This window comes from Schistocerca piceifrons, chromosome 3, assembly GCF_021461385.2.
Source record: "Schistocerca piceifrons isolate TAMUIC-IGC-003096 chromosome 3, iqSchPice1.1, whole genome shotgun sequence".
NCBI classification, from domain to species: Eukaryota; Metazoa; Arthropoda; class Insecta; order Orthoptera; family Acrididae; genus Schistocerca; species Schistocerca piceifrons.
In genome coordinates this window covers 457,169,627-457,195,056 of record NC_060140.1, presented here as the reverse complement: position 1 = coordinate 457,195,056, position 25,430 = coordinate 457,169,627, and the positions used below count along the sequence as shown (strand labels likewise).

General features: G+C 38.2%; 1 protein-coding gene across 1 annotated transcript in view; it reads right to left on the bottom strand.

The window, feature by feature from the left end:
- The window catches only part of LOC124787736 (biorientation of chromosomes in cell division protein 1-like 1), a 90,841-nt gene that overhangs the window by 40,158 nt on the left and 25,253 nt on the right, over window positions 1-25,430 (bottom strand). Inside the window, exon 3 of the mRNA XM_047254588.1 lies at window positions 9,343-9,491. Within this exon, the coding sequence (XP_047110544.1) occupies window positions 9,343-9,491 (149 nt within the window). The remainder of the gene's footprint in view (window positions 1-9,342; window positions 9,492-25,430) is intronic.

Here is a 25,430-nt window from a genome sequence, read left to right as displayed (position 1 = left end):
CAACTTAGCAATGTGAAAGGAACTGATTCTAATTTCTTTGGCAGTGTGATGTCAGTAAGCAATATGTCTCTAATTTCAAAAGTTTTGTACAGCATACTGAGCAATCTAATTATTCAAGATATAATTCATGACAATGATAATTCTCAGAAGCTAAAGAAAAGAATAAATAAAAGTTGGGCACACTTCCTACAGATTGCTTGAATTTCAGTTTCTCTGAATACAAATCCCAGTTTGTATTTTTTGGAGCAATGCGAGAATGACTATATAAAAGAAATAGAAGTGTTCTTTTCCAATATCATACATGTGACACACACTTGGGTAGTTAAAAAGCTGAAGAGCATAATCTGGAAAGCAGAAACATTTTTATGGCACTGGATTTTCTTACAATTAAAATTACTAATCACCATTTAATAAGTTGCAGTATGCAGTCAATGTCCCTTGTTAATAAATTGGTGGACTAATATCAATTATCATTACTTTGCATATCATATCAATGCAATTTGAAACTGATGCAATGCCCGTTAATATGCCCCAAATATCTGAAGAGTCAGCTACGTGAAAGCTCCATGTACCGTTATGGACAGCCATTGCCTGAACCTTACATCTGGTTTTGATGTATTTTTTCACCTTGTTGCATTCCTTTGTGCTTTATGGTACCATATTTACACTTCTGGTATTAATACATTTCCTTCTTACTTCTCAAATCTGCATTTAATATTTCTCTGTGGAATGTCAGTTTCTCTTACAATTACACTCTACAAATGCATCTTTTATCTTACACTCTACAAATGTTTCTTTTATCTAGCTAGCTTCTTTGGGATTTCTACTATACTGCTGGTTATCTTTCTTCAAAGGAACAAAGATTCTCCATGGGTGATAAAGTCATTAGAAACAGCACACTACAGGAATTACACAAGGATACAGAAGGACATAAGCCATATCATTTTGAAAAGCATTACCGTTTAGTGTAACCATGAACACCCTGAATTAGGATGGCCAGATGAGGATCTGAATACTGGACTTCCTAAATACGAGTACCATTAAACAATGGAAAATCCAGGATAGATTAATGACAATAGCATGAAAAGAATAGTTGCTACTCACCATATAATGGAGACACAACGAAAAGACTGTCAAACAAAGCTTTCGGCCAAACAGGCCTTTGTCAGAATACACACACACACACACACACACACACACACACACACAGTCTCTGGCTGACAATGCCAGACTGTTTGGCCAAAAGCTTTGTTTGACTGTCGTTTCGTTGTGCCCATCTGCAACTCAGCATCTCTGCTATATGACGAGTAGCAACTGTCCTTTTCATAATACTGTCATTAAGCACAAGTACAGTGCATTAACCACTGTGTCCCTTGCTTTGTAGGTTTCTTTTACATTCCATGTATTCTTAATTTATCTTCATTCATACCTAATGAAGTAGTACTGGACTTGCAAATCCCTACCCAGCCACCTTAAGTTCTCTGCAAGTGCCCGAAATTATTTTTGGTGAATGTTACAACAGTTCCTTAACCAAGCCTTAGTTACTATCTTCCCCTATCTTCTGAGTTAACAAGTGCTTTTTCCAATTACCTTGATGTTGATGATTTAATCTTCATTAATTTTTCATTACATCCATAAGCATAATTCACTAGTTTTTATTTTGCCTACCTCTCTTGTCTAGCCACACGTTTGTTCAGTCTGAACTTCTAGAATATAATACAGAAGGAATAAATTCAATGAACTACTCCCAGTTTTTCACTTAGTTCAGAGGTCACTATCTCAGAGCATTTCAAATTTTACTATCAATTCTCAAAATCTCACTTCCTTCCATCATTTGATTTTCACACTAATTTGGTTACAGCCCTACTGCATATCTGCACCTTGGTATGATTAATATTTTTAATGCACATGTTTGTTGCAACCTCATACAGCTGGTTCACACCTCTAGGCCAACAGAATACCCTAAACTTCTGGGTAATTAACCATTCTATAATTAAGAAGCTGCTGGCAAACTGACTTATCTTATGTTGGCACCACATGGAAACTGCTCAGAACTTTAGCAGTGTGTGGGATTTAATACAGAATTGTTGAGCAGTAAGGAAGGACATCTACATGACCATTATTGATACACTGTTATGGCCATTAAAACGGTGCATTCACAACTACTAATCTAGTTTCCGCTTAACTTTACTTCCTGATACATAGTATGCTTTAATCTAAATTTACAGTTATGCTCTAAGATACTGTAAACTTTATAGCAGAGATACATCAGTTCCAATGTTAATTTGTTTCTCTTCCTCTCTTTCTTCTCACGTGCGCTGTGTGCCAAATTCTACTTGCAACATCTAAATGAACTCTATGTAGTAAAAATGTAAGGGGGTATGGTGATGGGGGAGGGGGCACTAATATGTTCTTACAGTCCCTTAAGAACACAGCTTCCTTGAATTTTAAGTGTAGTCAGGCAAAGTGATGCATAATGTTCATGTTCAAGTGCTTGCAGAGCACCTCAGGAATGATGACCAAATACACACATCTACATTTACATAAATACTCCACAAGCCATCATATAATGCACAGCAGATGGTACCCAGTACCACAGTTGGTCATTCCATTTTCTGCAGCACTTGAGAAGGTCCGCTGTCTGCATCCCTCCATACAGGCCCTGATTTCTCTTATCTTGTCTTCATGGTCCTTATGCGTGATGCTTGTTGGTGCAGTAGGCTTGCTCCAAAGGCTGATGCAAATGCTGGTTCTCTGAACTTTCTCAACAGCATTTTGCAAGAAGAACATCTTTTCTTCAGGGATACCCATTCCACTACATGGAGCATTTCTGTAATATTTAGATGTTGATTGAACCTATCAGTAACAGATCTAGCAGCATGCCTTTGAATTGGTTCTATGTCTTCCTTTAACACAACTTGTTGGGGATACCAAGCACTCAAGCAGTACTCAAGGATGGGTTGCACGAGTGTTCTAGTTGCACGAGTGTTCTATATGCAGTAAATTAACCGACCTTACATGCCCATTCGATTTCACCTAATTTTCAAACATTACACCTAGATATGTAATAGAAATGACTGTGTCAACAGAACACCACTAATACTGTATTCAAACACTAGAGGGCAGTTTCTTCTACTCCTCTTCGTTACCTTACAGTTTCCCCACACACAGAACAAGCTGCCACACTGAAACTCCAATCAAATCATTTTGTATCCTCCTAAAGACACTCAAAGATGACACTTCCCCATGAACTATAGCATCATCAGCGAACAGTCAGAGATTGCTACTCATCCTATACTTAAGATTTTTCATGTATATAGAGAACAAGAATAATCCTATTACACTCCCCTGGAGCTCTCCTGATGATACCTTTGTCTCTGACGAACACTTGACATCCAGAACAACACACTGAGTTCTATTATTTCTTCACGCCATTCACAACTCTGATAAGATATTCCAAATGCTCGGACTTTTGTTAACAGTCTGCAGTGTGGCACTGCTTTTCAGAAATCTAGGAAAATGGAATATGCCAGCTACCATTCATCCATGGTGTGCAGGATATTGCACAAGAAAAAGGCAAGTTGAGTTTCACACAAGTGAATATAAGCTTTTTTCCTTCAAGGAGATTTATCATAGTCAACCTCAGGATATGCTCAAGAACTCTAAATTGAACATGCATTAAGCATATTGATCTGTAATTTTGTGGGTCCTCACTATTTCCCTTCTCATTATGGATGTCACATAGGCTTTTTTTCCTGAGCTTGGAACTACCTGTTGGGTGAGAGAGTCATGATAAATGCAAGGTAATTACGGACCAATGCCAAGGAGTACTTTCTGTAAAACCAAATTAGGGTTCCATATGGACCTCTTGATTTATCTTTTTTCAACTCTTTCAGTGCCGCTAATGCCTATTTCTCCATATGGGAGATTGTGCAGAGGCCAAAGAATGGAATGCCTATATGACCTCATGGATTTTTTTCAGATGCGAGTTTTAAAATTTCAGCTTTTGTTTGTCTATCTTCTGTTTTCACACCAGACTGGTTTATTACTAAATGAACAGTAGCCTTTGATCTGCTTAGTGATATCACATGGGACCAATATATTCTAGGATTCTTGACAAGATCTTTAACTAGCACATGACAAAGGAAGTTTTTGTATGCTTCCTGCATCAGTCTTTTTCTAGACACATTAATTGCTACTAACTTTTTCCTATTGACATTTCACATTCTTTTTTGACCCAAGAATACTGAAATCTCTGTTTTCTCAGCATTCTTTGAATTTTGTTATTAAAACATGTTGAGGCTTTTCTGTCCTTTATATACTGACTTCTCCAAAGTGTAATTTACATCCAGTTTAAAATTTTTCATAATTCCTTAATGTCCGTCATATTGGATCTAAATGATGTCGATTCTCCATCTAAGTAGGATGCTAACACTGCTTATTTGCTCTTTCCAAAAGGTTTCCCAACCTTCTTGAAGCATTTATTACCTTTAGTAACCACTGTGGCTATGATGACATATTGATCACTATATTTCACTCTATAACATTACCACTCTACAATATTCCCATTGCGCATGGGTTGCCACACTAGTTAATCAAGACAGTTTTCAGAGAAAAGATTTATAATTTTTAACAAGACTGTCTGTCCATACTATCAGCAATGAATCCTCTGACATCACAGTTTATATTTGGTCAGTTCAAGTCATCTGCAACTGATTCTGCATGATCACAGTACTTTTGCACAACCACGTCAAGACTTTCATTGAATGATTCTACAACTGTTACACCAGGATCAGATCATTAATAAAAACATTCAATGATTGTCTCTGTACGTCCATCTTTTTAGAAATGGTTGTGGGACTCGTCTGTTCGATACAGGATGTCAAATTAAACACCTTTCAGCTATCTAGTTTCCGAACTTGTTTTAGTTGGCTACAAGTTTCAGCATTTTACTACACCATCTTCAGACCGACTGAGTTGGCAGATGATGGTTGAAGCGAGCTACTCATACCAGTATTGCAGGCTCCTGGTTTGATGCGAAAAAAGGTAGAATCTTCCTACACATTGGTCAAGGGCCTGAAGATGGCATAGTAAAACTCTGAAATTAGTAGCCATACAAAACAAGTTTGGAAACTAGATGGCTGAAAGGTGTTTAATTTGGCACTCAGTGATTGACCTGAGTTCACCTAGTAAAGTTACCCACATCTATATAACTTTGCAGACTCAATTTAGACCTCAACCCAGTAGAGAGCACTGTAGTCTGGGCACCTTGCCTACTCATCACTACACTGGTATCCCTCCGCTGGAGAATAGTTAGCCTTCACCAGACCATGGTTGCACCCAGTACCAGTAAGCACATTCTACGTGCCAGGTTGGGTCCTACCATCGGTCATGCCCGCCGCACCAGCAGACCACCGATTGGAGTCATAGCCCTCACTGTGAGCACCTCTCACCAACGCTAGGCTGGACTGCTGTCTGCCACTCCCAGGTGCCATGCCACACTGGACGTCATCCCACCAGTAGCTGCTGTCATTGAGCTATCACCCCCAACAACTGTCGATGTCCAACATCCTGGACGCAGTGTCAGTATACCGACAACTATCATTGTCGGGCCATCATTTCCAACATCTGCCAACACTTGACAATATTGACGTCATTCCACCAGCAGCCACCCTCGTTGCACCTTTGCCTGCGACATATGTTGATGCTCAATGTACCGGAAGTATCGTTGTCCCACCGGCAGCTATCATAGTCGAGCTACGCCTCCAACATCTGATGTCCCAAAAGTCTATCATACTCATAAGCACATTCTATGTGCCAGGTTGGGTCCTACCATCGGTCATGCTTGGCTCCTTTCCCTTTGTCACTTACTATGACTCATGGCTTCATCGCGTATGTGGTTCCTGGGCAATGATTGAGAGTGACATTTCTGTTTGTACTTAGTAGTGTGGACATTTGTCACGAACACGGTATTTGATTTATGTTTATTATATCAATGATAAATAGTTGTGTGGCACTTGTGGGTTTCACTGGTAGTCCCTTGGCCATGGATACATAAGTATCAATTTTGAAAACTTCCAATTTACAGTCATCTTAATTATTTAAAGATTTCAACTTTCTACATTGAACCTTCAAATGTTTTTCTTAGATGGAATACTCATACTCCTCAGAATTCTCCTAATGAAATACACTGCATTATTTGCCAAACACCCCCCCCCCTCCCCCCAAACATAACATTCATGTATACGATTCATACCGTACCACTTTGAACACCTACTCAGAAAATTTTATAAATGTCAGACTTACGTGATTAGTCAGTAATAATGTACCTAGGGGATTAATTTATCTCACATGCATTATGGATCTTTAAATTATGTGTAGAACTGACTGTTGCTGAACAAAGCAGCACTGTATTCAGGCAATCTCCTGACTTTTACAATTATTTTGGGGTAATCACTATGAACAAAGATATCCCATATGAGAAATCGGAGAGAGCTACTGACTGAAGTACTAAGTTACTTATGCATGTTTTGGATGGTGTTATTAAACATTCCACAGAGTCTTGCCTGATGTTACGTTTGTTTCTGATCCAGAACAAACAACATGTTATTCAGTTACTAAATGATCAAATCTATTTTATACCTCATGAAATGTTCAAGGAATGCATAACTCTTTAATATGTGTCATACACTTTAGTATTCATGAAATTCAAATAAAAATGGAAACTAGATATCATTCCAAAACAGGCAGATGGCTTGGCCATTGTTCATCTTCAGGAGGCACAGTTTCCAGCATGATTGATAAAAATACATAAAAATAAATTACAGCTCTCCTAGGTTTCAGAACCACAGGTCTGGCAGAGGGAAGCAGAGTACTCACTAAGAGGGTCACACAATGCATAACGAGAAAAGGACACAAAAATTTAAAAACAAAGATGCTAGAGGGGTAAGAGATAAAAATACTACTCATGTATGATCTTTGCCTCCCTTGCCCCATGCATTCCTCTTATCCCACTCTTCAAGCAACCTACTTCTACACACCATCCCTACTGTCCATTTTCCCCCTAGTATTTCCTTTTTTCTCCCAAGAAATTAAACTAATGGTCCTGTAATCTAGGACTCCTATTATTATTATTATTATTATTATTATATGTCTCTATCACCTGTACTGTGAGTTTTGACTCATGAAGATAGGCTCAATACTGGCGAGCTCCTCTGTTTCTTTGGGAAGTTAACAAATTTCTAATTTGTGTTTTCTCTATTACTTATTACATGCCATAGGGAAGTTCTTGTAGAATGTAAATACTTTAGGATTAAAGGAGACTGATTACCGAAAAACAGAAGCATTGAGTTGTCAACAGGTAAACACAAAAGAAAGAAAACTTACTAGCTTTCAGAGTTATCCTTCGATGAGCCAGAGTAACACACACCCACACCCACACACACACACACACACACACACACACACACACACACACAGATATATGCCCCTACATTGTGCTCGCTAGACTAAGAGTGCCAATGCTACTTTGCAGCAGTTGGCACTGTTAGTCTAGCAAGCACCATGTAGGAGCATAGGTGTGTGTATGCACATGTGTTTGATTGTGTATGAGTGTTTTACTCTAGCTCATCAAAGCGTGACTCCAAAAGTTAGCAAGTTTTATTTCTTTTGTGTGTGCCTAATGACAACTCGATGATGCCTAACAACAACTCAAGCTTTTCTGCTTTTCAATCAGTGGTCTACTTTAATCCTAAAGCATTATCATTTATTACATACTGAAATGAAACTTAAAACAAAAATTATTAACGTTAAAATAAAATATAACATTGTCACATGTCTTACATGTCAGCAAAAGATGGAGTCTCCAAATTCATGCCAGTTAGACTCTCTCTCTCTCTCTCTCTCTCTCTCTCTCTCTCTCATTCTCTCTCTCTCTCTTTCTGCCTGCCTGCCATCTGTCTGTAGGAAGAGATGAATTACTTACATAGATAATGGCACATACATATATGAGGGACCTCTCCAAGTTACGTCCATTTGAAGTATGTCAACTTTTTTCAGTGGAGCGTATTCTTTTTTCATTAGGACTGAGCTGTGCATTTTGCAATGTAGTGTGTCACTGCCACACATTTGAAATAAGATATTTTAACTTTAGTGCATTTATTTAATATGGTCTTGCAGTATGCTTGCTGCACTATTGGGTACAGTTCAGAGTGTGCAGCTTCAAAACCATATGGACACTTCATCTAATTTCTCACTTTTAGTTTGTCCACACTCATACTATGTTGTTCTTCCTACCTCATAATGAAATTATCATTTTCATCCAGAGGGGGGAGATTGCTCAAAGTGTGGGATGTAATAATGCCCAAATCCTCATATATGGCTGTGACATGCTAACATTGAAGGAGGTTAATATGCTTCAAAGACTGGCAATAAAGGTTTTAGGAAATACTTGTAATCACAACACAACACATTCACCATAATATTTTAATTGTATGTCACTACCGTGTGAGCAGAAATAAGTTAGTTACATAAGAAGGTTATGTTATACAGCACAATTCTTTGTTAGTACAGTTACGTGATATAAAGCTAAATATACACATTTCATACAGCAATTGAGAAGAAGACAGTTATAACCAGGCAGAAGTCGTTTGTCTAATGAATAATGAAACAACCATAGGAATGTCCATAAATTATGTTAAGAATTGTATGAAACATTGCCCCACAACATGAGAGTAAATAACACCAACAGCTTGACAAAAGAGGCAATAAAAGCATCACCTACATTTTGACAGGAAGGTCAATACCCCAGTTGGTCATGGGCCAACAGAATGATTATGGTGCAGAAAACCAATGTTTGCTACCATACTATACAAAAGTTTCAGCTAATCAAATAACTAGTATTTAAGTTTAAATTTGTTTATTTTTAAATATGCAGTTTCAAACTGCTCACTTACTACACACAAGAAGAATGTGATTTAATCTTTAAATCTGTGATACATTGCAAGTAGAAAGAGGGTTGTGAAAAGTAAGGATGCGCTCAAAAGATGTCCACTCGCCTTACAACAACGGGAACTGCGTATGCTGGATATACATACAGATGTAATTTTGAATACATATTTTTATTTCGTCGATGTACTGCAGAAATTAAATTACCTGTCAGAAATAAATACAAGAAATTATTTTGAAACTTAAGTCTAATACACGGATACTTCAATCCCTAGAAATGCACTAAGTGCTATTTGGGTAAATGTAACATCAAAAAAAGAAAAAAATTCAGAGAAAAAATGAAATTTGATCTGTAGCTATCTAGTTTTGAGCCAGTGGCTAATTCATTTTCCTCACCATTGAAATTTTCCTTGTTTTTCTTTGGTTTCTCAATCCCAAGGCAACTGTAAACAACATCTTCTATTTGTGGTAGGAACACGGGCATAATTTTTGGATTAACAACTTGGTCAACTATCCTCTCTACACCAATGTCAAGGAACCCTGATCTGCACATACAGAGAAAAAAACATAAAATAATCTTATCTTTTGAATAACAAAGAAATTTTCTTCATTAAAATAAAAACATTCACAGAACTGGTTAATATTTTTGTGCAGTAATTAAAATAATGGTGTAGGACATAAACGATATCCTAATATAAACTTTATTTTTATACAGTGCAGTGAAACAGGCAACTTTTGTTAACACACCACCAATTGCAGATAGTCAGCTGTCATATATGCCTTGAAATATTTACCATAGTACTTAAGATGTAAATGATAATCACTATGTCTCTTACACATTTTTATCTATATTTATTTTATGAAGACATACCACACACATCAGTGCAACATTTTCTGGTAACCTTGGCAAATATTGTACCAGATGGTGTTTACTTATTTATCTTTTTACGTTTGCTTTGCATCGAACCATCAAAACGATGGCTTTTACAAACATCAGAAATAATGAGATTATAATAAGCACACATACAACATACATTACACACAAAAATTGTTGCATCTTATATCAGGGTGTATACGTGGACAAGGAAAAAAAATTCCCGGGTTTCTCCCGGATTTCCCGGTTAAAAATACACTTTCTCCCGGGTGAAAACATACTTTTTCCCTGTTAACTGACAGGATATTTTCTCTCGGAACTGTATAACTTATCAGTCCTTTAAATGATTATGGTTTTATACACGGGCGTAGAATTTCCTGCCGCTTTAGAAAACTAAACACACGGGAAAAAACGTGGTTTGGAAAGATCTTTGATGTGCAGCAACATGTACGCTGCATATTTTCGTATTACGAAAGTATAAATTCGAATTCCACCAAACACCACATGTTACTTTCCAAAGCATTGAGAACGAGATTGCAATGCGCTTTTGTAAGCCAGTCATAGCTCATGTTACGTGATCTCGCCAGCCGATGACAGCGGGTAATCAGAGCTTAGGACACGTGATGCAGTCAGCCAATAGCAACATCACTGTTAAGTAGTGCGAACACACGAAACGCAAAGCTTTCACATATAATATTGGTCTCTAAGATTAATACGCTGCAAGAGAAGCTAAGCTTTCACATATAACGCTCTGTGATTTAAGAAATTCATCGTACATTCTCGCACGGGATACAGTAATATCTTAGCAAGCACGGAGACAACAAGAAGAACTGCACCACAAAATGAAAAAAATAATTAGTAATATCCTTTGTTGAGTATTGGTTCTTACCAGTCAAAATTACAAAAATTTAACTGATAACAAAAACAATGGAAAATTCCCGGAATTCTAAAAAATTCCCGGGTTTTTCCCGGTTTTCTCCCTGATGAAAAAATTCCCGGGTTTTTCCCGGATCTCCCGGGTCGTATACACCCTGTATATTTACTTTATGTATCTATTACTGTAAAGTTGATATGCTGCAGGTATATATCACAAGCACTGCTTTAAAATTCACTGAATGAATATAATTTTTTCTTATCAGAAAAGATTTTAATTTTGTATTGGAATCATTCACTTTATATGTTCTTTAAGAGTCTGGTAGCATGAAAAAACAAATCAAACCATTTATGTATGGGCTTCCACCTATCATTTTTAATTTTGTTCTATGCTGAACACTGTCACATTTTATCCTGTTATTGTGACCATGTACTTCACTGTACTTGACAACTCTGGTTGATACATAAGAAATAATGTTCAGTTAGGAACTATCTTTGCGATCTGACTGATGAGATATAAGCTACTACAGACTTTTCCACGTGCAAAATTGATGTGGTTTATCTATCTCAGATTTTCATCCACATACACATCCAGAAATTCACAGCTGCCAGATTACGTTGCCAAGGTATTACATAAATTATTTACAATGATATGATGAGAACTGCCTGTTTTAAATGCCAATAACTATATTTGGTAATATTCACCTTGATGTCCTCATCACTGAAGTATTTAATTAATTCCGTAACACCACTGGTAGCAAAAGACTCTAGCTCCTTACTGTCTATACTACAGAATAAAACTACAATGTCATGTTAATAACTTATTGTATGTGAGTTAATGTGTTGTGAAATGTCTTTAATATCTGTGAGCAAGAGAAAGAAACCAAGAACTGGGCCCTCAGGTAACCTTGTATCACTGTGTCACTGTTTATAAATCAACAGGTGTAAGGCTAAAAGATACACAAGTGGATCCCCAGTGCAATATGACTTCACCTTTATTTCAGAAGCGACCTATGGTTGATCAACTCGAAAGCTTTTATCAGGTACATATTCTGGCCCAATGGACAGTACACTTCTTGGGGGAAATGTGTAACTGCTGTAGCCATGATTAACTCTTTTCTGAAATGGTGCTAAGAATGTACATGCAGTAAGCTAGTTCGAGATAATACAATCAAATATCTTACCGAAGGTGGAAATTGATAATATTAGTCAATAGCTGAGACATCTTCCTAACTTTTCTTTTTATATAGTGGTCTCACAACACTTTTTTTTTAAAAACAGAGGTATAAAAGTTTTCCCTAATGTTGCAGTCAATCAGGCACAAGAAGAATTAGAGATTCCTTTTAAGTACATCTTAGTAATTACATTAGATGTGCCATCCCATAGAGATAAACATTTTTTTCTTTAGGATATGTACTGCCTTGAATACTTCCTGCTTGCTTACCCCCAAATTCAAACTGGTGACCTGTACATGTGTAATATGGGTTTGTTTATAAACTGGAGAAGAGAAATAGTTATTAAAAAATTACATATAGTATTTGAGTTTTTCACAATGTTACCATCATGACTAATACTGAATGTTTCCACATTTGTATTCCTGAGAAATTAATAATACTTATCTTTCAGCTCCCAGGATACTTTACTTATAAGACTGCTGTGTTGCTATACTATTAATCTGTTTAATAAGGTTAGCTATTTCAGTTTCAAAAGTTTTTTTAGCATGATTGTACTGTCCAATAGAAATCTGCATATTAGTAGCTTTATGAAGCTGTATGATTAGGCTCAGGCAAAGTATACAGGTATAATTTGTCTGAGCCTAATCATATTTGGTGACAGTTTTAGTCAAGAATTACTTCAATTTCAGCAATGATTTACTACCTTCTGGATTTTTCTGAGGGGATAGCAATAGTCAGAGTGTCTCAAGGTGGTTGAATAGAAAATGTTCCATTGGTCATCAGACACTTTCACATGGTACTCAGAACCCTTTTCTCCTCTGCAAATCTGTATGTAAAGGCATTAATATTTGAGCTATTCAGAGTTCATTTCTGCAGAAAAATTCAAGTCATTTTTAACACAGACAAATGTAGGTACTCTATTACATGACAAATGTGGTCAAATACTGTAAAGAAAATCTAAGCTACTGTAGTTTATGTTATCCATAACATTTTTCATGATTATAGCATAATCTATTCTTGCGGAGCATGTGTCCATTACTATAGTGTCTGAGCATACTACATTAAAAAGACTATATGAGCTTAACATACCACTGACTTTCATGTTTACTGTCTGAATTAGTATCTATGTTAAAGCATCAAATACAGTAAAGTCATCAGGACCACTCTGAGAAACTCAACTACGAAGTCTATTTATGAATCACATTACATAAGTATTTGATGGATGACATACCTCAATCAATTTATGGCTTGCTACCTTAAGATCATTACCATATTTGGAGCTTAACACCTGTCGTTTCAATTGGTTCTTATTTGGTATGGTGTTCAAGAAAAGAATTTTTTAACTGCTATATGTTTACTTGCATAAACTGCAACACCACTAAATTTGTGGTTTGCCTGTAATAATAATCTGGTAGTAAGTAGAGATGGGCAAAACTGTTCTTTTCAGAGATCGGATCAGAACTGTTCACTCCCTGAAATGAACTAGCTCTTTTTCATGACTCACCACTCATTCACAATAGAAAATAAATGGAAGGCACATTGCCCTTTAAACTTGGCTTATTCCAGTACTATACCTGTATTTTGATCTTATTTGATCCTATTTTGAAGTAACACAAATAATGAGTAAGAATTTTGTATTGTTTATTGAAATTTCCACGATATGACAAAGTTTTTGATTATTGATTTATTTTGCACTATCGTGGTTTTGGTTTTGTTGCCATTATCATGGACAAAGGTGAAATAGTCATAAAATATCTGACATGTCTGAATGATTGTAATACTGTGACAACAATCATTCAGACATGTCAGATATGTAATAAATATTTCACCTTTGCACATGATAATGGCTACAAAGTTAAATAGCATGCTGATAATGATAATATGCTGATAACGTATAAAATCCATACCCCACTGTATGGTCGCAATGGTTACAGCTTCTTACAACCACGAAAGAGACCTTCAAAACGAACCCACGATTTCTGTTATATATTTATCCTGCGATAAGAAAAAGTCAGGTTATGAAAATAATAAGAACTTTTTTTTTGGGTGATCGGAAAATGTTGTAACTAGAGATTTACATTAACAATATATTTCACTATAATGTATTAAAATTTCATTAACCTCGTACAAATACATCGCAAGCCATATATTTTTAAAGTGAACGTTTCCTTCCGAAGACGCCTAAAATAGCAAAATCCGTACTACAATAAGATGCAGAGGCGCTGAGTCAAGCAGGTCGAGCCGCGAGCTGTATTACTGCATGAGCTAAGGCCGCAGAGACCAGAGTGACACCTGAGTTGCTTTTGCTCAACACTCTGGCTAGAGTCGAGAACGGTAGGGTGAGCGTTGAGCGGGCGAGTTCCAAGGGTGGGGGGAGCGGTGAATGGCCACCAGTCACCCGCTCCGAGACAAATCGTCCGTTCTCTTGCGAGCAGGTTGTTGCAACTAGTTCTTATGTTCTCCGGTAGGAGGCTCTCGGTCCTGTTGCTCGCATAACTGCCCAGAGGGCAGGACGTGCGACTGAAACGATCGCCGACGGAGTGCAATGCTAAGTTAAGGTGTGCCAGACACTGCACGCGGCAGAGGAAGCACAGAGACAGCACGGCATATGTGAAACACAAAATCCAATGAGGCACTGCACAATGCAGGCAGCCAAGGCAGAAGCAGGGCAGAGGCCGGCACTGGCTGTGTTGTGTGGCGTGCAGTGTACTCTGACCAGCAGAGGCCCCGCTGATCTGCTCCGACTCTCTCTCTCTCTCTCTCTCTCTCTCTCTCTCTCTCTCTCTGCTGTGGGAAACATTTGGAGCTACCGTTCTTTTTTTCTGAATCACTGATTGTTCACTCCTTTGAAAGATTCAACTCTATGAATCAGTTCAGGAGCGGATCCCCCATCTCTACTAGTAAGTAGCCCTCTAATTTATATATAAATGAGTGCATATGTGAATGTATGCATGCTGCACATCTCCTCCTAAACCACTAGCTTGATTTCAACCACATTTGGTACACATACTGCTTATTGCCTGGAAAGAAGTACTGTTGATGAAGTACCACCTTGCTCACATAACGGTGGAGCTGGGGTCAAGAAAGGGTAGGTAACACCTGACATCTAGGACACCCTTCACAACTAGCATGTTGTGTGGGCAGTATCAGAAGGTGTTCAGGGGGTATATGTGAGCAAGAGCAGATATGGACAGTTAGAGGTGGGAGTAAGAGAGAGATAGGGGAGAAGCAGACAGGCTGAGAGACGGGGAGGAGGTGATGCTCAAAGAGAGTGGAGGAGGAGGTCAGAGAGAGTGGGGAGGAGGGAATGGACAGAGAGAGAGGGGGGGGAGGAGGAGATGGACAGAAAGAAGAAAAGAGAGATGGGGGCAGAAGGACATGGAAAATGGACAGAGAGAAAAAGAGAGAGAGAGAGAGAGAGAGAGAGAGAGAGAGAGAGAGAGAGAGAGAGAGAGAGAGAGAGGAAGGGGAGGGGGAGAGGGGGAGGCAGAGAGAGAGGGAGGGAGAAGGGAGGGGGAGTGGGAGGAGGAGAACAGAGATGCCATGGATGTGTGTCATATATGCGCCGTATGAGTGCTTGGGCAAAGCTGCTGGTAAAAGGCTAGTTTTTATATATTATTTCATTGGACTTTAGTCCATGTTCAGCTATTACAAATACATGTGGTGAGTGTTCCTCTATGAATATCTGTAACAAGTCGTGTAGTTCCTGATAAACTGTGTATGTAAATTAGCGGACAAACTCAGCAACGCCTAGGTATTCACTCCATCAATTTTCTATTATAAATGGGGAAGAAAAAGAAATGCTTTTATAGTGTAATACCAAAAAAATTTCATTTACATGTATTTGTGAGAACTCTTTTGAAATTATGAAACAGTTTCTGTACACTGGGCATAGCTGCCTCACGTGTGTTTGTGTCTCCATGGTAACACCTCTTCATAGCTCTATAGATGAAATTCGCCTACAGCCATTGTGTTTCACAATTGAAAGCTGTCAAATACACAGCCAGGTGTCAGGGATTTCCTTAAGTTGACTCAACTACAGGAGTGTCTTTGTGGTAAAGAATAAATGTATTAAAACATTATTTATGAAGCGGCATTTTTTCACACATTCAGTGGCATATGTGGATACTGTCTACGAAATGTATTGTGAATAGCGTTAGCTGCAAAGAAGTAATAAATTTAAAGGTAATGCACAATGCAGCATTTTTCCCCGCATCTCAGTGTTTACGACATCGTACCTCCTGAACTACGATACGTAGGTGGTTCTTACAACCACAGCGATTGTTGCCCAACAGTGAGGGATGTGTGTACCAAATTTGGTGGAAATCGTTAAAGTGGTTTAGGATGAGATGTGGAACATTTACACATACATACACATATCAAACAATGGAAACACCAGGTTCAAATATCAACAATGTAAGGAAAATGGCAGACTGCTACTCACTGCAAAGATGACATGGTGAGTTGCAGACAGGCACAACAACACGACTGTTACACATTTAGTTTTCAGCCAAAACTTTCTTCAGAAAAGGAAACAGACACACATTCATTCACACTAGCAAACACACCTCATGCACACATGACTGCCATCTTCATCAGTTCAGACTGGAATGGCATTCTGCTCCAAACTGCCAGAGATGGGGGTTATGTGTGTGAGGTGTGCTTGCTTGTGCGAATGAATGTGTGTGCTTCCTTTTCTGAACAAGGCTTTGGCCGAAAGCAAAATGCATAACAGTCTCTTTGTTGCATCTGTCTGCAACTTAACGTGTCATCTTTATCATGAGCAGCAATGAATGTGTGTGCTTCCTTTTCTGAACAAGGCTTTGGCCGAAAGCAAAATGCATTACAGTCTCTTTGTTGCACCTGTCTGCAACTTAACGTGTCATCTTTATTGTGAGCAGCAATCTTTTTCCTTACATTTTTCACATACATACACCCATTTTTATAATACGTGTGCATATGGATGATTTGTCTTTGATAGCCTTCTCTCTTTCTGATTTACCACTTTGCTTGAGTCACATTTATTTAAGTTACATTTTTTACAATAACCTATTGCATTTACTGAACTATGTTGTAATGATTCATAATTTTTTCACAGATTGCCTTTTCTGCAAGTGTACAGGACTCAGGTTCATACAATTTACAGCTCTGAATACTAGTGTGATGGTCCTTTCCCCTGGAAAAAGCCTTGTGATTGTAATCTAAGGCTACTGGATCCTCTTTCTTACTAGCTTTGCCACCCAATAGACTTATCTGGGTAACTAGTTTGGCGTTTCGCTTTCTGTTTAGATGCCGTCCATGGCAACAGTGAATGATATTATAGTCTCATACACTGTTTGTGTCTCAACGTGTGCAAGAAGTATTGCACTCAACTTTCTCATCTTTGACACGATTACCATAGGAATACAGTATCCGGAAACTGCACCTTCAGAGGAGAATATGATATAACGTAATGGAAGGACATTGTGTAGAAAATGGAGGTGGTGGGGGGTAATATACTATTAACACTCACTGAAGGTCAATGGAAAATTGCAACACCAGGAAGGACAGCAAATAACAATATTTTACTTATTGTTTGGCCATACAGAGTAATAGGATGAACAGGTGATTAAATTCGTGGGTGATCTGGGGGGTATAGAGGGTACGAAATTTTGTACACAGAGGTGCTACCTCTGGCAGCAAAAGTGGCTCTAACCTGGCTGGGCACCTAGTCAGACTGAGCTTGAATGGCAGATATGGATAATTTATTTCATGCTCCTTCAACACTATGCCATGACACATCAACTGCAGAGGCAGGCGAGTGATGATATGCAACCCACATCAGATGTTTGCAATGGGTAGAGATCTGTATTGCAATAGCCCAAACTCTCTGTACCAAGGTAGATAAGGACAGCAAGGACAACATGCGATCTTGTGTTATCTTGTTGAATGATAATGTCATGGGGACCTTGAAAATTGGGCACAGTCACAGTCCTAACCATGTAAGGAATGTAATGGCTTTTTCCAAAATTAATTACTATGAGGACCAAAGGAAGCCGTGTTGTGTAGCCAGTGGCTTCCCATACCATTACATTTACCCACACAATGATGAAAACGAATGCAATCTGGCAATGTTTGTTAACCTCATGGTCTCCAAAAAGGGTTACCTCCATCATGATGTTGCATGCAGAACTGGGAATCATCTGAAAAGATGATGTCATGTCATTCTGTGTCCAGAGTTATGATAAGGAGCAACACTGTCAGTGTGCCTCTTTCTACAGTTGCAGCACCACAGAAAGCTGCAACCGTATTTGCCAAGAAACACGCCATGGTGTTTCATACGTCACTGCACTGTCTGTGTGGATACTTGTCTCACTGCAAACAAGACCATCTCTTGACTTCATATATGCATGCCTTGGTTGTACAATCCTGCACTGCCAAGGGAACAATACGTCTGCTTCTCAGGCACTACTTGTGCAGGGCCGCAACGTATCATGCACAGCACTGAGTGCGGTCCTCCTGAATCCACCGATTCCATATTCACATGACTGTCATGGACCTCACCAATGCGAGCAGCAATAATGGGGAACAATGTAATGCAGTCTCAATAGGCCATGGACCTACCACTGTCAAATTCTGGCAGATGGCAGTTGGCATTTCTCTTTCTTACAAGATGAACAGAATATTACCTCCTCACAAACAACCAACATTCAAATACCATTTTCAAATGAGACACCTACTGAATAATCTTTGCTTACATACAGAATGTATTGTATGTATGGGTGAGCTGAAATGCTAAGGACTTGCATATTCAGATACATAATACACTTGACACCAATTTGACATTCGTCAAAAGTCACCTTCATGGCAATTTTAAACCTTGAGTGGGCATGCCCATGTATAAAGTGCACCCACCACAAATAAAATTGTTCTGCACCAGTGTTGTTTCACAACTGTGAGTCCATACCTATTCCTTCATTACTGCTTCAGCTAACGCAGTGATAAATTGTTTCTTCATATGTCCAAGTGAAAAGCAATAATATAAAATAAACAGCAAGCTGGGTGAGAAAAAAATGATGATCCATGCAATAAAATGGCACAGAATATGAGCTAGCAGCACAGTCACAGAATGAGACAGTTGTGTTAAACTGTTATAAATGATCCATAGAGTATATTCTCTGTGGTGAATAAAACAATTTCAACTTATAAACAAGAGGCTGTGGTGCAGTTAAGTCTCTTATTCCACACGTGCCATCTGCAGCATTGGAGGGTAGCTTCTGTGTAGTATGGAATCAAACGAGAGGATCTAGAGGCAAGTTAAAGCTATAAGCCAGTCTAAAAAACACGTTTGGGTGTGGGGAAAGCTGTTGTTCATAGGGAAATGTCCAAGACAATTACATAGCATGAGCACCTATGTCCTGTGTATAATTGTCAGGCTACGCCAAGCCTTTGCAAACAAACACTGCACTGGTGGTACAAATGAATGAACTGTAGAAGCTTTACTGCCATTATTGTTGGGTGCTGTTGGTCATTTACAATGTTGTATTACTTTTCTAAGACAAAATGAGTGACAACACAGTCACTGACTCATCGTAGGAGCCACCTAAAGAAAAAATCCAGTGTCTTATCCCAAGTGCAACCTAAAGAAAAAAAGCTGACTGCTCACAACTAGGGCAGAGAAATAATAGCATATTTTCGTGCATATGGTACATTGCTTTTAGGTACAACTCTAAAATGTTTCTTTTTCAGGCACAAGGAGAGGTCTAAATAAATAATAGATCATAAGTAGAGAAACATCATTCAACAATTTATGGCTGTGAAGCTGACTATGAAGAAGAACATAGTACCCCTATTCTATTGTAAAAGGTGCAATTTCAAAGAGATCAATAAGGTAATCTTGCATGTTACTTATATTCACTATAGAGACAGTGACTGCACTAACATAATTAGCTTCCAACACTGATGCCATGTACCAGCTAACATTCAATTTACTTATGTTTTAATTTTGATATTTGCTGGTGATGGTACCCAAGTACTGTTTGTTTGAATATTTTTTTCTCCTCTATTAAAGCACTTTCCTTACAGCATGAATATCAAGCAGAAATGATGAATTTGATTCCCAGAAATCACAAAAGAACCAAGTGTTTCTGATAGTAACAGTTTCAGTACGAAAAAGTATGTGTTTACCATGTTTTTGAAAATTTTTTAGATTCTTACAATTAAGATATTAAAACTTCCTTCAAGTAGACAAGGTGCAGTGGTTACTAATACATTGCAATGGACCCAAAGTTTACTCATGTTTCGTGCACCATCTGTTAAGAATGGATCTCAAGATAATTAGTGTTTTCTACACACTGTCTGTAGATGCAGTCTGTTGTGATATATTTCAACTACTTCATACATTTAGATGTTTACACTAGAACTCAATGTATCAGATTTGACTGCCTTTGTGTACTTTTTGCTTGTTTAGCATTTTGACTGTATTTTGATATTTCAAATAGTTAATATTTTTGTCCTGAGGTTCCTCCTGCTATTAGCGATGGCCTTATTCACAAAACACATGGAAATGAATGAATCTGAAATAATTTCAGAGCTTTATGATGATGACTATTCAGATGTTCCTACTGAGAATGAAGATTCAGATGACAGCGTGAATGAATGTTTTTATGTTTCTGAGGATGAACCCAGTGACAGTTACACCACTAGACCTGTTCGAAACGAAGTTGACAGTGTTCTCAAGTGATTCCAACAATAATAATGATGGTGAGCCTGTTCTTGTGAATGACTCATTTCAACATACATTGACCCTTTTCAGATGATGCCCAACTTAAGCCAGTGCACAAGTGACACTCAGGCACTGTCTTGAATATTCTAAGCAATGTCTTACTGTGGTAGACAAGATTATTAAAATTCCCTGCTTCATGGATAAAGACATATTGGTGTGACTAATGGACATGGGTGCAATTTGAAAAATTTAAACACAAAAAGTGACAACAGGCTGACTTTCATTAAATTAACTTTATCAGAAAAAAACCCTGTGTGAGAAACTGGTTTAGTCACGAAGACCTTGATTCAAGGAAGAAGCAACAAGGTAGGAAATGAAGAAAATCAATACTGAGATGCCAGCATAGAAAAAAAGGTCAAAAGCTAGAAATGTGTGAACTGGCAGAGGGGGAGTGTACAAGTCACAGAGAAAGAAGGGGAGGCTGTAATTCTTCAGACTTTCCCAGTGATCTAACGACATCTTGGGTTGTCGGGTGTTCTGCCGGATAACAGCGTTGTTCTTGCACGATATTTCGGTAGCATAGCTCGTTACCTTCATCAGGTGCGACCTCAGACCTGAGACCAGGTTGCACTTGATGAAGGTAACAAGCTACGCTACCGAAGTATCGTGCAAGAACGACACTGTTATCCGCAGAACACCCAACAACCCAAGATGTCATAGGAGAGACTAACCATAAAAGGAACAGATGAGAAAAAGGACAATAACAGGAAAAAGAGGGAAAGATGCAGTGAACAATACAGACAAAGGAAACATAACAAAACATGCTAATGAGAGAAGGAAAAAGTAAATGAGGAGAATGATGTGTTGGTAAATGTGCCAACACCTTGTAGATAGAGGAGGCCGAAAAGGAAGCTATCTAACGCAGACGGGCGTGAATTCTGGAACAGGATAAGTATTGAATGCTAATAAGAAAAGTATGCAGCTCCTCGAATACTTACTTTATTCTATCCTTGTGGTACATCGCTCTTGATAATACAAATAAGACTATCTTCAGATACGGTTAATGGCGCCTTGCTAGGTCGTAGTCATGGACTTAGCTGAAGGCTATTCTAACTGTCTCTTGGCAAATGAGAGAAAGGCTTCGTCAGTGTAGTCGCTAGCAAAGTCGTCGTACAACTGGGTCGAGTGCTAGCCCGTATCTCGAGACCTGCCTTGTGGTGGCGCTCGGTCTGATCACACAGTGGCGACACGCGGGTCCGACATGTACTAAATGGACCACAGCCGATTTAAGCTACCACCTAGCAAGCGTGGTGTCTGGCGGTGACACCACAGAGAAAACAATAGCAGAAGAAGAGAAGTATGGAATCTAACATGCCATTTACAATGAGGTTATCAGAGAAAGGGGATGCTGGCTTGAAAACAATAAAATAATGTTTCTATATGAAACAACTACCTTTTAGGTCACAGTGACTCAAAAATTACATCTACATCAATACTCTGCAAGCAACCTCGCCTCACAGTGTGTCGCAAAGGATACTTTTTGTACCAGTGTCACTTCCCCCTTTTCTTATTCCAGTCACCAATGGTTCGCAGAAAGAACAACTGTTGGTAACACTTAGTGTGGACTTGAATCTCTCTGATTTTATCTTTACTGTCTTTCCGCAAGATACACATAGGAAGAAGCAATATATTGACTGACTCTGCCAGAAACATATGCTTTTGGAACATCAACAGTAAACCACACCACGATGCACAACGTATCTCTTGCAGTGTCTGCCACTAGAATTAGGTGAGCATCTCTGCAACACTTTTGCACTTAGTAAATGGACCTGCAATGAAATGTGCTGCTGCTCTTTGGATGTTCCCTATTTCCTCTATCAATTCTACCTGGTATGAACCCCCACTGATGAGCAATATTGAAGTACTGGTCGCATGAGTGTTTTGGAAGCTACACCCTCGATTTATGGAGTACATTTCTTGAGGATTCATCCAATGCATTTCAGTCTGGCATCTGCCTTACCAGCGATTAACTTTATGTCATTGTTCCACTTCAAACTGTTCCCGTAAGCATAATCCTAGATATTTTATGGAAGTAACTGCCTCCAATCGTTGTTCTGCAATCATTAATCATACAATAACGGGTCTTTCTGTCACTGTAACTAAATATTACATAAAAAGATTTGTTTGCATTCTGTTTCACAGACTTTGATAACAGAACAGAACAAGCAGACTGCTCATTTTTTCACAACTTCAGCAACTAGTCAATCAATAGCGCTGGGAAAGTTAAGAGGACTGTAACAAAACCTAGACATCTGTTTGTAGCCCCACTACTCAACCTCCGTCAATAGCAAGGGCCAGCACTTATTATTTCCACCTTGTGTGAAGATTACGTATTTTCTTCTAGTTGTCAGACATAATCTAGCACTGATTTTATATTATAATGGAGCATATGTTGCGCAGTTCTCCTTTTGCATCAAACAACTATCTCCTGAAATACAATAATCATCAACGAATTTTCAGCTAAAGTATGAATGTTCTCCCTGGAATAATTCTCTCATAGAAATATCTTTTTCAGTGTGCAACCAAGATGTTTTTGTTCACATTATTTTGATGTCAGCTGTCAAAATATTGTGAACAAAACTGGAATTGTTGCTTCACTTGAATGCCTGGGATCTTAGTGTCTATCTACCATGCTGAGAAAACTATGGACTTCACACAACCACAATATGAGTGATCTTCGTTTCTGAGAAATCTCTTGAAGAGGTACACTTCTGGCTCAATTTTGAACATGATAACAAAGCAAAGAATGGCTGCTAAGAGAGGAATGTGGAATTTATATAACTGTGGAGATCAATGTGCATAAATGTGTGGGACATATGCTGAAGCAGAACAATGCAATTGGAATTCTTTACTAGCAGTTCATACCTAAAATTTACTGGATGTGGTTATTAAATGCAAGCAAATCTGTGAAGTATATTGTGAGGTTCTCTTTTCATTTCTGGCTGAACACAAATACTAGGGTGTTAAAAATACATCAGAGGCAGTGTAAGTAATAAACTTAAGTACCATATGTAGAGAGGGTCACATAAGTAAATGTAAATTTCCAAATGTCACTTACAAAAGCAATAACTAGACATGGACCATTTGGAGGTGGTTTGTCAGTACCCCTTCCTCTAAACTGAGAACTAACTCATGGAATCATTTAAAGGGGTCCTCCTGTTCAAAATGGAATTAATTAAAAGCAGGAATTTACAAATTTTTTCACATTCAAATCATAGTCAGAGATAAATATAATGTAAACTGTCACAAAAGTCTCATATATGACTAGGGTCTGACCCCAGAACATCACTATTTGTCATCCGACAGTCACTGAACCACCAAATCATATAAAGTTTTACTTGAACATAGCTTTACAAAATATTAATTTATGGATAGCCCCAAAACTCTCAAGGTATACAAGAATATTAAACTATAGCATTTTGCTACAGGGAGGAGGAAGAAGATAGTATGTTGTTTCCAAGGATGAAAGAGAGCATCCTTAATTTTTGCTTATGAAATTTCTGTAATGAAATTTTTACACTTTAGTGATGTCTTAAACTTGCCACTGCAACAGAAACAGAGAAAGCAAGATCTCATTTGATTGTTGTAGCCTAGCTCCTCTTGAGGGACCAACTTCATAACTAAAATCTGAAGGCGTGTATTATTTTTTAAAGTGTGCATTTCCACAAGGACAGTTTTAATTTGGATTTAAATCAGAACTGCCACTCGCATGTTACAAATTTGGTTTTCCTTTCCATCACAGTAAGTTTTACCCCCTCTGTTGTTGTCAATTGCCAAATGTATCCACTGTAGCTGAGTGCCACCTTTTTGCAGGCTTACAAATCAGTGTCAATGCCACAACATGAGTGCAGACAGCCATGAGGCACATAAGAACTATGTATTGGTAGTCTTCTCTGCAGATCACATCTGAAGTTTGGATTTTCTTTACTTCGGCATATTAATGATGTTAAAACAAAAAGCTTCAACTATTTATAGCAAATCCCAAAAAAATATTGAAGTAATAGTTCTCAGGAAAATCACATTTCACATTCTGAATTAGTCCGGAAGTTTCTATTTGCTAAAAAATTTTACCTCCTCCTGTACATCATGTGCCTTTCCTTTGGGTGCAGTGTGCAACACTTGCATATTATGGCCAGTATCATTAACAGAATATGCACACCAAAATCTGTCTTATTCTGGAAAGAGGTGTGATCTGCCTGGGCAATGTAGTAACAGCCACAGTCCCTGCAACTAACCTTACGCACTCCAAAACTAAGAACTTTATAGTGTTTGGGACTAATTCATATTGAAGATTGCCAATGCAGAGTTGTTGTCATTCTCAAGGCCTGTTCCACTACTCACACTGCCCCTGTTTAAACACATCTGCAGGAAGGGTGGATGAACTCTGGCATTTGACAATGGTTTTACTATTAGAGTGAACCACTGCCTTTATTTACATTTATTCATTCAAATGACTACAATTACATTTCCTGACACTTCCCTTTGTTTTGATTTCATCATTTCTACATTTTACGTAGCTACCTGTCTGATAATTGTGTCTGTATATACATAATCTTGACACATTTTTCGTGAATTTTATATTTATATTGGGATTATCAATTGGATGTTCTTTTTGTAACTGGCTCCATTTCTTTATAACAGTTATTTTAAAGATAGTTCTTTCTGTACAGTTCTTAAATTTGTGAACTGTGTGTCCTTGTATGTCAACTGTTGATTGTAACTCAGAAACTCTGATAGTGACTGATGCGCATGATAAGTCTCCGGCTGGCTCTATATGCTGACACATGTGGTCTGGTCA